The following is a 14467-nucleotide window of genomic DNA, read 5'->3' as shown; positions in this document are numbered from 1 at the left end:
TTGCATGATTAGACATAAAATCCAAATACTGAAACTTTCTCACCCATTCTAATTCATAATCACTGACCTTTTGCATCACTTCAGGCACCTTTCCCCTGTGAAACTTGGCTTTAGTTTTTTCACTGGATATCACCATTCCCACTTTACATTTCTTAACCAAAACCTCCAGGATTTTTTGTGCATCAATAAAAGATTTCCCCATGATAACAGTATCATCACCACGTAATTTTTACCTAGTACCAGGTGGTAGATCCATCTCTGGAGAAGGAATGATGATTATAACAGTAAGATTGATAATGATGAAATAGTATTATTGACATTAACATTAATGCTAATCATAGATCAAAACACATGAATGAATTAACCCTCCTTAAATATCCTCTACAGACAATTCATTTGCCACACTCTAAACAATGTCTCACCAGCCTGGTCATCCACCATGTCAAAAGCAAATATGATAAAGCTACAAAACTGGCAAAACAAAGCAGACAGAATGTTAATTGGCTCCCCATCAACCACAAGTGTTTAACATAAAGACAATGAAACAAAGATTCTCCCACAATCCCACCTTATTAGACTCAGCATTCATTTCTTTGCAACAGCATTAGACCCTTCTTACCGACACTTCTCCTTAGTTAGCCACCAAACCCCAATGAAAATAAAAACTAACACATGCCTCATACTTCAGAAACCTGTACCCATAGATTCCCCCCATTCTGAATAAGCACAAAAATGTCAGAATATATGTGCACAGAAATGATGACTGATGCACTTTAACAACCACCCTCCAAACCTAGTGATAAACACCATCCTACCAAAAGTGCATCAGTCAGATTCTATGCTCTCCAGACATGAACAGGTTCCCATTCCCTGCCTGTGCTGTGGATGCTACCATGTCAGGAACCATGTCAACATGTCACAAAGTCTGTCATCCCCACATTGCTTTTACCACAAGAATTTATTTATTTTTTTTTTTTTTTTTTTCCCAAAAGAAGGAACACAGGGGACCAGGTGAGGATATTCCAAAAAAGGCCTAGTCCTCTGTTCTTAACGCTACCTCGCTAACGTGGGAAATGGCGAATAGTTTAAAAGAAAAAAGAAAAACTGCTCAAAAGACACGCATTCTCTCTACAGACAGACAGACAGACAGACAGACAGACACACACACACACACACACACACACACACACACACACACACACACACACACACACACACACATACATTATCACCACACTTTATGACCTGTAGGCTTGTCCAGTGGATATGGCCAACTTCCTGAGTGATGCAGCAACTGTATAGCAGGGAGTAACGCCGTTTCCTGTATCAGCGAGATAGCACCAGGAAACATGAAGAAAGACCCATCCGCTCATATACATACATATATACATACATGCACATACATTTACATATACAAACATATACATATCATATGCACATATACATACACATACATATACATGTATACACATGTACATATACTTGCTTGCCTTCATCCATTCCTGGCACCACCCTGCCCCACAGGAAACAGCATCACCATCCCCTGCATCAGCAAGGTAGCACCAGGAAAATAAATAAAAAAGACCATATTCCTTTACGTTCAGTCTCTAGCTGTCATGTGTAATGCACTGAAACCTCAGCTACCTATCTGCATCCAGGTCACACAGACCTTTCCATGGTTTACCCCAGACGTTTCATATGCCCTGGTTCAGTCCATTGACAACACGTTTACCCTAGTATACCACATTGTTCCAATTCACTCTATTCCTTGCATGCCTCTCTCCCTCCTGTATGTTCAGGCCCCGATCACTGAAAATCTCTTTCACTCCATCCTTCCACCTCCAGAGTGGTCTCCTGCTTCTCTTTGTTCCCTCCACCTCTGACACATATAGCCTTCTATTGTACTATATTCTTCTGATAGCCATAAAAGCCAAGGAAATATCATTTATCAAAACCTATAACCACCTCCCTCATCATCATCACCACCATAACCCTTCTGCCCTTCCTTGAGCACCTCCTCTCACAGTGCCTGCCTCCGCTAACTCCCCATCTCCTACCAACACACCTGTGCTTCTTTCCTTAGCGTTTAATGTAGTATTCTGTTACGGCAAAATAAGTTCATGCATTGTTTAGTAATTTGTCTAATATTCCTTTTTTTATGTAAATCATCTTAACAAATCTGTAAAGTAAACTCTTTACTATGATGAGAGTGGAAAAAAAGGGAGGGTTTAAGAGGTGTCGTTTAGCAGTAATTCTGAATTGCTGGACCATTGATTTTGGGAGAACATAGAAGTATGAATTTTCAAATCTTGACCCATATTGATAAAGACATGATATTATATAGCCTAGTAACAAGGAGAACAGCTAATTATGTTGTTTTACAGTTTGTAATTGTAATTGTGCATTCTTAGAGAAAATAGTTTTCAGTCATAGTCAGTAACAGTTCACAGATGAAAATGTTACACCATGTCTTAAAAACTGAAAAAGTGAGAATGTCAAAGGAGAACACAATTCTGAATTTATTATTCTCATGTGAAGCACATTTCACCATATTCTAAATTCACTGAATCTTAATTAATGTTTTGCATATTAGTGGGACTGTACTGCATTGTATTGTATAATCTTAGACATTCTGTACTTGTACCATAGAATTTAGAAAATATAGTGTTTACCTATTTTGTTTCAGAGTGCTGAGAATAGTGGCCCTAACTCCTCTGGTAAGTTGTGATCATGACTTTATGTAGTATGGGGAAATGGCTGTACAATCCTGGGACTTCAATTTTTAAACTTTCTTTTGCATCATATAGTACTTTAGATTTGTTTGCTGTTTGCATATTCAGATTACTGTTTGATATATATTTCTATATCTTTTACTATATAAAAGTATTTCTTCTCATTCTTTGTAACCTTGTTCTTAGTTCCTAATGTGTTCTCTGATCAGCCTGTCTTTTTTAATTGAGAACTGCTCAGTATTATCTACACCAAAGTTATCTGCTTGTATGTTGTCACATCTTGCTTTTCCTTCTTTGCTCCAGTACATATTATTTCTCTCCATGTTGCTTAGTTCCTTAACATTTGTTATAATGGTTGCTGCGCATTGCTGGACTGTCTCCAGAAAATCAATGTTCTCACTCAAACTCGGTGAGCAAATTGGTTTTGTTTACTCAGGTGTAAGTGTAAACTGATGTGAATACTTTCCTTAACGTTTTCATGTCCATGTATTAGAAAGTCCTCCTGATGTAATGTTGTAGAGATAGGCTAAGTATTGTGTTAACACCATGTCCCTCTCACAAGTTGATTGCCTCAGTTTGTGTTTTACAAGATATCAGTATTAATAAGTGTTAGAGCAATACATATATATTTTTTTCTTATACATATTAGCCATTTCCCGCTTTAGCAAGGTAGTGTTAAGAACAGAGGACTGAGCCTGAAAGGGAATATCCATACTTGGCCCCCTACTCTGTTCCTTCTTTTGGAGAAGTAAAAAACTGGAGGGGAGAATTTCCAGTCCCCCGCTCCCTCCCCTTTTAGTTGCCTTTTACGACGTGCAGGGAATATGTGGGAAGTATTCTTTCTCCCCTATCCCCCAAGGATATAGAACAATACATATATAAATGTATTGACAGGCGTGCGAAAGAGAGACTTTTGGATGTCAATGTGCTGAGAGGTGCAACTGGAGGGATGTCTGATCATTATCTTGTGGAGGCTAAGGTGAAGATTAGTATGGGTTTTCAGAAAAGAAGAGTGAATGTTGGGGTGAAGAAGGTGGTGAGAGTAAGTGAGTTTGTTAAGGAGTCCTGTGTGAGGAAGTATCAGGAGAGACTGTGTACAGAATGGAAAAAGGTGAGAACAATGGAAGTAAGGGGAGTGGGGGAGGAATGGGATTGCGCAAAAGATGCTTGTGGCATGAGAAGAGTGGGAGGTGGGCTGTTTAGAAAGGGTAGTGAGTGGTGGGATGAAGAAGTAAGAGTATTAGTGAAAGAGAAGAGAGAGGCATTTGGACGATTTTTGCAGGGAAAAAATGCAATTGAGTGGGAGAAGTATAAAAGAAAGAGACAGGAGGTCAAGAGAAAGGTGCAAGAGGTGAAAAAAAGGGCAAATGAGAGTTGGGGTGAGAGACTATCATTAAATTTTAGGGAGAATAAAAAGATGTTCTGGAAGGAGGTAAATAAAGTGCGTAAGACAAGGGAGCAAATGGGAACTTCAGTGAAGGGCGTAAATGGGGAGGTGATAACAAGTAGTGGTGATGTGAGAAGGAGATGGAATGAGTATTTTGAAGGTTTGTTGAATGTGTCTGATGACAGAGTGGCAGATATAGGGTGTTTGGGTCGAGGTGGTGTGCAAAGTGAGAGGGTTAGGGAAAATGATTTGGTAAACAGAGAAGAGGTAGTAAAAGCTTTGCGGAAGATGAAAGCCGGCAAGGCAGCAGGTTTGGATGGTATTGCAGTGGAATTTATTAAAAAAGGGGGTGACTGTATTGTTGACTGGTTGGTAAGGTTATTTAATGTATGTATGACTCATGGTGAGGTGCCTGAGAATTGGCGGAATGCGTGCATAGTGCCATTGTACAAAGGCAAAGGGGATAAGAGTGAGTGCTCAAATTACAGAGGTATAAGTTTGTTGAGTATTCCTGGTAAATTATATGGGAGGGTATTGATTGAGAGGGTGAAGGCATGTACAGAGCATCAGATTGGGGAAGAGCAGTGTGGTTTCAGAAGTGGTAGAGGATGTGTGGATCAGGTGTTTGCTTTGAAGAATGTATGTGAGAAATACTTAGAAAAGCAAATGGATTTGTATGTAGCATTTATGGATCTGGAGAAGGCATATGATAGAGTTGATAGAGATGCTCTGTGGAAGGTATTAAGAATATATGGTGTGGGAGGCAAGTTGTTAGAAGCAGTGAAAAGTTTTTATCGAGGATGTAAGGCATGTGTACGTGTAGGAAGAGAGGAAAGTGATTGGTTCTCAGTGAATGTAGGTTTGCGGCAGGGGTGTGTGATGTCTCCATGGTTGTTTAATTTGTTTATGGATGGGGTTGTTAGGGAGGTAAATGCAAGAGTCTTGGAAAGAGGGGCAAGTATGAAGTCTGTTGGGGATGAGAGGGCTTGGGAAGTGAGTCAGTTGTTGTTCGCTGATGATACAGCGCTGGTGGCGGATTCATGTGAGAAACTGCAGAAGCTGGTGACGGAGTTTGGTAAAGTGTGTGGAAGAAGAAAGTTAAGAGTAAATGTGAATAAGAGCAAGGTTATTAGGTACAGTAGGGTTGAGGGTCAAGTCAATTGGGAGGTGAGTTTGAATGGAGAAAAACTGGAGGAAGTGAAGTGTTTTAGATATCTGGGAGTGGATCTGTCAGCGGATGGAACCATGGAAGCGGAAGTGGATCATAGGGTGGGGGAGGGGGCGAAAATTTTGGGAGCCTTGAAAAATGTGTGGAAGTCGAGAACATTATCCCGGAAAGCAAAAATGGGTATGTTTGAAGGAATAGTGGTTCCAACAATGTTGTATGGTTGCGAGGCGTGGGCTATGGATAGAGTTGTTCGCAGGAGGATGGATGTGCTGGAAATGAGATGTTTGAGGACAATGTGTGGTGTGAGGTGGTTTGATCGAGTAAGTAACGTAAGGGTAAGAGAGATGTGTGGAAATAAAAAGAGCGTGGTTGAGAGAGCAGAAGAGGGTGTTTTGAAATGGTTTGGGCACATGGAGAGAATGAGTGAGGAAAGATTGACCAAGAGGATATATGTGTCGGAGGTGGAGGGAACGAGGAGAAGAGGGAGACCAAATTGGAGGTGGAAAGATGGAGTGAAAAGGATTTTGTGTGATCGGGGCCTGAACATGCAGGAGGGTGAAAGGAGGGCAAGGAATAGAGTGAATTGGAGCGATGTGGTATACAGGGGTTGACGTGCTGTCAGTGGATTGAATCAAGGCATGTGAAGCGTCCGGGGTAAACCATGGAAAGCTGTGTAGGTATGTATATTTGTGTGTGTGGACGTGTGTATGTACATGTGTATGGGGGGTGTTGGGCCATTTCTTTCGTCTGTTTCCTTGCGCTACCTCGCAAACGCGGGAGACAGCGACGAGGTATTAAAAAAAAAAAAAAAATATATAAATGTAAATATATGCTTTGTAATGTATGATTACTGAATGTGATTAATATTTGTGTGTTTTAGGGAAAAAAGTTGTACATTCATGTTGCCCTGTATCTTAACCTTACATATATGTACACTCTGTAAAAAATTATTTGGCACCTATATGGTGTGATGCAATATGACACACCATATGAGGATTTTGGAAAAACTCATTGAGTATGGTGTATGATTGGCATCCTTGGCCTAAGTTACTAGTTACTTTGTAGCTTGTGAATGGTATCCCTTTTTAAAGTGGCTTCATGAACCAGATTATGCTTTAATATACAAATTAAACATAACAGCAGTAGTATCTATTCTTGCTGCTGACAGACTTGCAGTCTCAGAGTATCATATTATAAGGATTGACCAGTCATGTGCCAGCCTAGTTAATACTTGATATCAAAGAAAAACACTTTTCACCATAAGTTACACTGTTTTTAATTCTATCCATTATTAGTGCAGGAACCCCCTGCTGCTTGGACATCATTTAACCTATTTGACATGGATTGTATTTCGTCTAACATAACTATGATTCAAAATAACAGTATGATTCTTACTGTGCACTCTGAGGCTCAACTCACTGTGGGTTGAACCAGTTCCATCTTAAACATATTCAACCCATTGTATTCAAATAATGAACTTCCTGTGGTAAAAGTCTTTGCTCACACTAATATTGTTTGTTTCACATGAAATTCCTTACCAATCACACCCTCAAGGACCTACTAATCTAATCTTATTATGTTTGACATACTAAAGAAATATCGCACCTTGCTTATATCATGACTCATTCCCATTTTCATAATCCTGGCAGTCCTGTGCTTAATTCTGTATAACTATTATGATAGACAAACAGACAAACTATGTGTTTTTTGTGCATATGCTCTTGAATTACTGTACATTCACATACTTTCCATCACCTATGTTTTGTAATGATGTGGCTTTATGTCACTGCATCTCATAATACAAGAAATCCCTAAATGGCACCCCTGTTCATTGGTTGTCATGCACACATTATTATGGATTGTGGGTTTGAGTACCATATTACAGAGGGTAATGCTATGCTGTTTAGAGCCTTTCGTACTATCACTTTCCATATTCCTGCATATTAACCGTTAAATATGACATCATGTTCCTTTCACACACACACACACACACCTGTGACAGGTAACCATTTTATTGATCAGCCCCAAGGGATGGATGAACAACTCAGTAGACTGTGGATCAACTGCATGACTGGGATTTATACCTATCTGAGTTTGATCCCAAGTGGCTTGTGCATACGTGATGATCAGTGACGTGAACTACTATACCACAGAGGTCCATGTAAATACCATGCTGTGAAGGCATACTCCACATCACACATCCCTGCCTTGTCAACTCCAGGAGGAGAATAAATAGAACGATATAGTTTATCTTTCTTCTACTTCTGTGACAGTTGGAATAAGTGGATGTTAGGGGTCATGGGTCATTCTGCAAATATATATGTTGCTGGTTCGAGGGCTTCAGATGCATCATTTGAAATAAATCTACATTTATCAGAGTCCAGTTTATGTCATAAATACATGACAGAAAATACATAACACTTCCTCACTTTAAAGTGAACACCTTCCTCACTTTTTATGAAGTTAAGATTTGCGTTCTATACCTTACAGAAAACAAAACACATAGGAAGTAAGTGGTACATGCAAATATTTGACCTATTTCGTAATCACTGGTTATTATGGTTATACAGATGAGGAAGAATTGGAGTTCATAAACAGAAAGGATGGAACTTCTTGGAAGGACACAATGCTCCAGTAGGAACTTCAAGTCCAAATTCTTGGATGGTAACCCATGAGTAGTCTGAGGTGGTAACACCCTGCACTCTGGCACTGGTTACAGATCCTTACTAGCACCCATGGCAGGAAGTGAGGGTGGCATATATTTGTGATCAGAGGAGAAAAATGGAGAGTCAGGTGCCTTTTCCTGTTAGTGGTTGAGGTGGTGTTAGTGGTGGTGGTCTCACTTTATGTGATGGAGAGAGTTGGAACTGGTCATCCTGGTGCTCATGCATGTTTCCATTACCTCCACCTCATAATGAAGTTTTCCAGTCTGTTTTGTCTTAGTTCTTGGCTGCCACATTTTGGGTATATTGTATTTTCTTTTCACATCGAAGGCTCGTCACAAACAAAAGTCCACATAAAGGCTGGGCCTGAATTGAAATAAAGAGAGAATTATGAAGTGGAAAAAGAAAAGACAAAAGTATTTATACATTTTTGAGGATGTGAAAGACCTATCTTTTGACATGTGCCAGGTCATCGGTATTGGGAAAGACATGAAAAGGTAGATATTTCCAAAGCTTCAACATGAAGGGAAAGAAGCATGTATCAAAATGGCCCATCCTTGAGTTGCCAATGGCCACACAATAATCGTGTGATGCTGCAGTTTGCACAGTATTAACTGGTCTAGCTAGTGGTGGGGGCACACAAGCAACAGTAAACCCTCAATATAATGGATCCCAATTTAGTGGATTTCGGATTTAATGGACTGGGCAAATGATAATGAATTGATTAATGATAAATCAAAAGATAAAAAAAGAAAAATCTCATATCCCACACCATGCACATTTCATATTGCACTTGTTCTTGGTATTGTGGGGTATACTCACTTTGTATCACTCTCAGTCTGCCTCATGCTACCGTGCAGGCAGGTTTTATACAGAGAATTGTGACTATTTGATAAATGGTTTTGCAATCCATACAATTCAAAATGGCAGCAAGTGATATAGGAGTAAAAAAAAAGCATTTGAACTGTATATTGTATTACTGTATATTGTGCCCTGACGGAATCAGGAATTTTATCTCAACAGCTTTGTTTGTCTCTCAGGATGTCCTCAAGCACCACAGGTCCATACCTGTCGATGTTGATATTAGGCTCAGAAAAATGCCCTAACCTACTTGGGTATTTTGTCTCAATGACTTTGGCTCTCAAGACGACCTCAAATACCATAAGTCCATACCTTTGTCAATTTAGGCTCAGAAAAGTGCCCCTAGCAACTCGGGTATTTTATATGAACAAGTTTGTTTGACTCTTGAGACACCCTCAAGCACCATGTCAATTTTAGGCTCAGAAAAGTGCCCTGACCTACTCGGATATTTTATGCCAAAGACTTCATTCAACTCTCAAGACACTATGAAGCACCACAGGGCCATACCTGTGTCGATTTTAGGCTCAGAAAAGTGCCCCAACCTGTTTAGGTATTTTATCTCGATGACTTCGTCTAGATTTCAAGATGCCCTCAGGCACCACAGGCATTGATTTTAGGCTCAGAAAAGTGCCCTACCTACTCGGGTATTTTATCTCATCGAAATCATTCAGCCTTCGGGATGCCCTCAAACACCACAGGTCTGTACCTGTGTTGACTTTAGGCCCATAAAAGTGCCCCGACCAACTTTGGTATTTTAACTGAAGTTCGTTCGACTCTCAAGATGCCCAGAAGCACCACAGAAAAGTGCCTCAACCTACACAGGTATTTTATCTCAACAACTTTGTCTGACTCAAGACGCCCTCAAGCCACAGGTGCATCCGTACCTGTGTCGATTTTAGGCTTAGAAAAGTGCCCCAACCAACTAGGGTATTTTATCTCAACAACTTTGTTATGCTCTCAAGATGCCCTCAAGCACCACAGGTTCCATGCCTGTGTTGATTTTAGGTGCAGAAAGTACCCCGACCTACTCAGGTATTTTATCTCAACAACTTTATTCGACTTTCAAGATGTTTTCAAAGCACCACAGATCTATAACTGTCGATTTTAGGCTCAGAAAAGCACCCTAACCTACTCAGGTATTTTAACTCAACCACTTCATTCAACTCCCAAGATGTCCTCAAGCACCACAGGCCTGTCTCTACCTTTGTTGAGTTTAGGCTCAGAAAAGTGCCTGGACTGACACGAGTATTTTATCTCAACAAATTCATTCTGCCCTCAAGATGCCCTCAAGCACCACAAGTCCGTCTTTACCTGTGTTGATTTTAGGCTCATAAAAGTTACTAACCGACTGGGGTTTTTTATCTGAACAAGTTCGTTTGACTTTCAAGATGCCCTGAAGCACCACAGGTCTGTACCTGTGTTAATTTTAGGCTCGGAAAAGTGCCCCGACTGACTCAAGTATTTTATCTCGAATTTATTTCACCCTTGAGATGCCCTCAAGCACCACAGCTCCATCCATACCTGTGTTGATTTTCAGCTCATAAAGGTTCCCAGACTGACTCAGCTATTTTATCTGAGCAAGTTTGTTCAGCCCTCGAAACGCTCTGAAGCCCCCACAGCTGTGTTGTCTTTAGGCTCAGAAAAGTGCCCCAACCTACTTGGATATTTTATCTCAATGACTTTGTTTGGCTCTCAAGATGCCCTCAAGCATGACAAGTATTGATTATAGGTTTGGAAAAGTTCCCTGACTGACTAGCATATTTTATCTCAACTTTGTTTGGCTCTCAAGATGCCCTCAAGCACCACAGGTCCAAACCTGTGTCGATTTTAGGCTCAGAAAAGTGCCCCAGCCTACTCAGGTATTTTCTCTAAATTTTGTTCGACTCTCAAGATGCTCTCAAGCACCGCAGGTCCATCCACACCTTTGTCAATTTAGGCTTGAAAAAGTGCCCTGAGATACTCAGGTATTTTATCTCAACAACTTTGTTTGGCTCTCAAGGCACACTCAAGCACCACAGAAAAGTGCCTCGACCTACTCGGGTATTTTTTCTCAACTTTGGCTCAAAACATACTGAAGCACCACAGGTCTGCTGTACCTGTGTCAATTTTTGGCTTATAAAAGTGCCCTGACCGACTTCAGTATTTTATCTGAACAAATTTGTTTGGCTTTCGAGACACCGTGAAGCACCACAGGTCCCGTACCTGTGTCGATTTTAGGCTCAGAAAAGTGCCCTGACATACTTGGGTATTTTATGTCAATGACTTCCTTCGACTCTCAAGATGTTTCCAAGCACCAAAGGTCCATCCATACCTGTTTCAGTTTTAGGCCCAGAAAAGTTCCTCGACTGAATAGGTATTTTATCTCGGTGACTTCATTCATCTCTCAAAGACTCCCTGAGGCACCACAGGTCTGTACCTGTGTCAATTTTGGCTCATAAAAGTGCCCTGACTGACTTGGGTATTTTATCTGAACAAGTTTGTTCGACTTTGGAGACACCCTCAAGCACCACAGGTCCATACCTGTGTCAAGGCTCAGAAAAGTGCCCTGATCTACTTCAGTATTATATCAATGACTTCATTAGACTCTCAAGAGTATTTTATCTCACTGACTTCGTTCATCTCTCAAAGACTTCCTGAAGCACCACAGGTCTTTACCTCTGTCAATTTTTCTCTCATAAAAGTGCCCCGACTGACTTGGGTATTTTATCTGAACAAGTTTGTTTGACTTTGGAGACACCCTCAAGCTCCACAGGTCCATACCCATGTCGATTTTAGGCTCAGAAAAGTGCACTGACTGACTAGGGTATTTTATCTCGACTTCGTTCAGCTCTCAAGATGCCTACAAGCACCTGTGTTGATCTTAGGCTCAGAAAGGTGCCCCGGCCTTTTTGGGATTTTATTTCAACAGCTTTGTTTTACTCTCAAGATGCTCTGAAGCGTCACAGGTCCATCTGTACCTTTGTCGATTTTAGGCTCAAAAGTGCCCTGACCTACTTGGGTATTTTATCTATGACTTCGTTCAGCTCTCGACACCCTGAAGCACCACAGGTCCGTACCTGTGTCGATTTTGAGCTTGGAAAAGTGCCCTAACCAACTCGGGTATTTTATCATTGAATTCATTCTGCCCTTGGGAGACCCTCAATCACCACAGGTCCATCCATACCTTTGTCTATTTTAGGCTCAGAAAAGTGCCCTGACATACTCAGGTATTTTATATCGACTTTTTTTCAGCTCACAAGATGCCATCACACACCACAGGTCCATCTGTACCTGTGTTAATTTTAGGCTAAGAAAAGTGCCCCAACTTATTAGGGTATTCTATCTCAACAACTTCGTTCGGCTCTCAAGATGCCCTCAAGCACCACAGGTCCGTACCTTTGTCGATTTTAGGCTTGAAAACGTGCTCCAATCTACTCAGGCATTTTATCTCAATGAATTTGTACCTCCCTCGGGGTGCCCTCAAGCACCACAGGCCTGTATTTGCCTCAATTTTAGGCTCATAAAAGTGCCCGACCGAATCAGTTATTTTTTTCTGAATGAGCTCGTTCAGCTCTTAAGACACCTTGAAGCACCACAGATCTGTACTGGTGTCGATTTTAGGCTCAGAAAAGTGCCCCGACCTTCTTGGGTATTTTATCTCAACAACTTTGTACTACTCTCAAGATGCCCCCCAAGCACCTCAGGTCCATACCTGTGTCAATTGTAGGCTCAGAAAAGTAGCCCAACCTACTGAGGTATTTTATCTCAACGACTTTGTTCAACTCAAGATGCCCTCAAGCATCACAGGTCCATCTGTACCTGTTTCGATCATAGGCTTAGAAAAGCGCCCTGACCTACTGAGGTATTCTATCCCAACGACTTTTTTCGGCTCTCAAGACACCCTCAAGCACCACAGGTCTGTACTTGTGTCGATATGACACTCAGAAAAGTGCCCTGACTTGCTCAGATATTTTATCTCAAAGACTTTGTTTGGCTCTCAAGATGCTGTGAAGCACCACAGGTCTGTACCTGTGTCAATCTTAGGCTCAGACAAGTGCCCTGACCAACTCAGGTATTTTGTCTCAACTTCATTCCTCCCCCAGGATGATCTCAAGCACCACAGATCCGTACTTTTGTCGATTGTAGGCTCAGAAAAGTACCCCAACTGACTCCATTATTTTATCTCAACAGCTTCATTCGTCTCTCGTGATGTCCTGAGGTACCATAGGCCTGTCCATACCTGTGTCAATCTTAGGCTCAGAAAAGTGCCTCGAGCGACTCGGGTGTTTTATCACAACAGCTTTGTTTGTCTCTTGGGACACTCTGAAGCACAACAGGCCCATCCCTGTGTTGATATTAGGCTCAGAAAAGTGCCTCAACTGACTAGGTTATTTTATCTCAACAACCTCGTTTATTTCTCGGGATGCCCTCAAGCCCCACAGGTCCGCACCTGTCCATTTTAGGCTTAGAATGGTGCCCAGAGCAACTTGAGTATTTTATCTTGATGACTTCGTTCAGCCCTCATGTCACCCTCAAGCATCAATTTTAGGCTTAGAAAAGCACCCCAAGCGACTCAGGTATTTCATCTTAACAACTTTGTTCAGCCCTCAGGTTGCCTTCAAGCATCACAGTTCTGTACTTCCATCAATTGTAGGCTCAGAAAAGTGTCTGTACCTGTGTCAACTCTAGGCTGAGAAAAGTGCCATACCCACTCTTGTATTTTATTTCAACAACTTGGTTCTGCCCTTGAGTTGCCCTCAAGGACCACAGGTTCATACCTGTGTCGCCTTTAGGCTCAGAAAAGTGCCCTGACTGACTCAAGTATTTTGTCTCAACAACTTTATTTAGCCCTCGGGATGCCTGCAAGAACCATATGTCTCTACCTGTGTCAATTTTTGGCTGAAAATTTTTATAGACCATGACAGACCATCAAGAGGAACATCTGTTTATTCAAGCAGAGTGCATGGAACTCCTTTCAGTGGGGAACATCTTTTGCTGGATTAAGAGATTTTTTTTTTGACCCAGCCTGGCCTCTTTGTTAAGAGGACATGAAATTAGGAGGGTAGCCTCCACCTTTATTTTTCTAAGAAACCTTTCCATGGAGAAGCTGAACAGTAGAGGTTTCTCTCTCTCCTCTGTCTCTATCATTAACCTCTTGGATGCACCATATAACTAAAGTCATTATAAACAATTTTCTTTGTCACTTCAAAATATGGCTGTAGTCCACAGTTGTCAAAAACAGTTTGTACATCCTACGCAGTGTGCTTACTGTACCTTAACCTGAAAATGTCAACAAGGTCTCATAGAGTGCTCCGCCACCATGCAGTGGCTGACATAGTCTGTTTACTGCCACCACTCACATTGTGACTCATTTATTTCTTTTCTGTTTTTAATTTATTTTTGCATTTATGTATATTAGGTAGGTAATTTATGAATTTGTATTTTAACTTTCTAAAAGGGGAAACAGAAGCATGAGTCAGGCAGGGAGTGCTCATCCTCCTCAAAGGCTCAGATTGGGGTGTCTAAATGTGTGTGGATGTAACCAAGATGAGAAAAAAGGAGAGATAGGTAGTATGTTTGAGGAAAGGAACCTGGATATTTGGCTTTAGAGGGAAATGAAGCTCAAGGGTAAAGGTGAAGAGTGGATTAGGAATGTCTTGGGAGTAAAGTCAGGGGT

The 14467-nt window shown here is 41.2% G+C and overlaps 1 protein-coding gene across 10 annotated transcripts in view; it reads left to right on the top strand.

The window, feature by feature from the left end:
• LOC139761740 (uncharacterized) overlaps window positions 1-14467 on the top strand; it is a 313003-nt gene that overhangs the window by 194972 nt on the left and 103564 nt on the right. For all 10 annotated transcript variants that reach the window (XM_071686163.1, XM_071686174.1, XM_071686205.1 and 7 more), the window contains one exon: window positions 2687-2717. In XM_071686163.1, coding sequence (XP_071542264.1) covers window positions 2687-2717 — 31 coding nt within the window. The remainder of the gene's footprint in view (window positions 1-2686; window positions 2718-14467) is intronic.

This window comes from Panulirus ornatus, chromosome 3 (assembly GCF_036320965.1).
Source record: "Panulirus ornatus isolate Po-2019 chromosome 3, ASM3632096v1, whole genome shotgun sequence".
Lineage (NCBI taxonomy): Eukaryota > Metazoa > Arthropoda > Malacostraca > Decapoda > Palinuridae > Panulirus > Panulirus ornatus.
The sequence above is the reverse complement of the archived record's forward strand: the minus strand, read 5'-3'. Positions and strand labels throughout refer to the sequence as shown.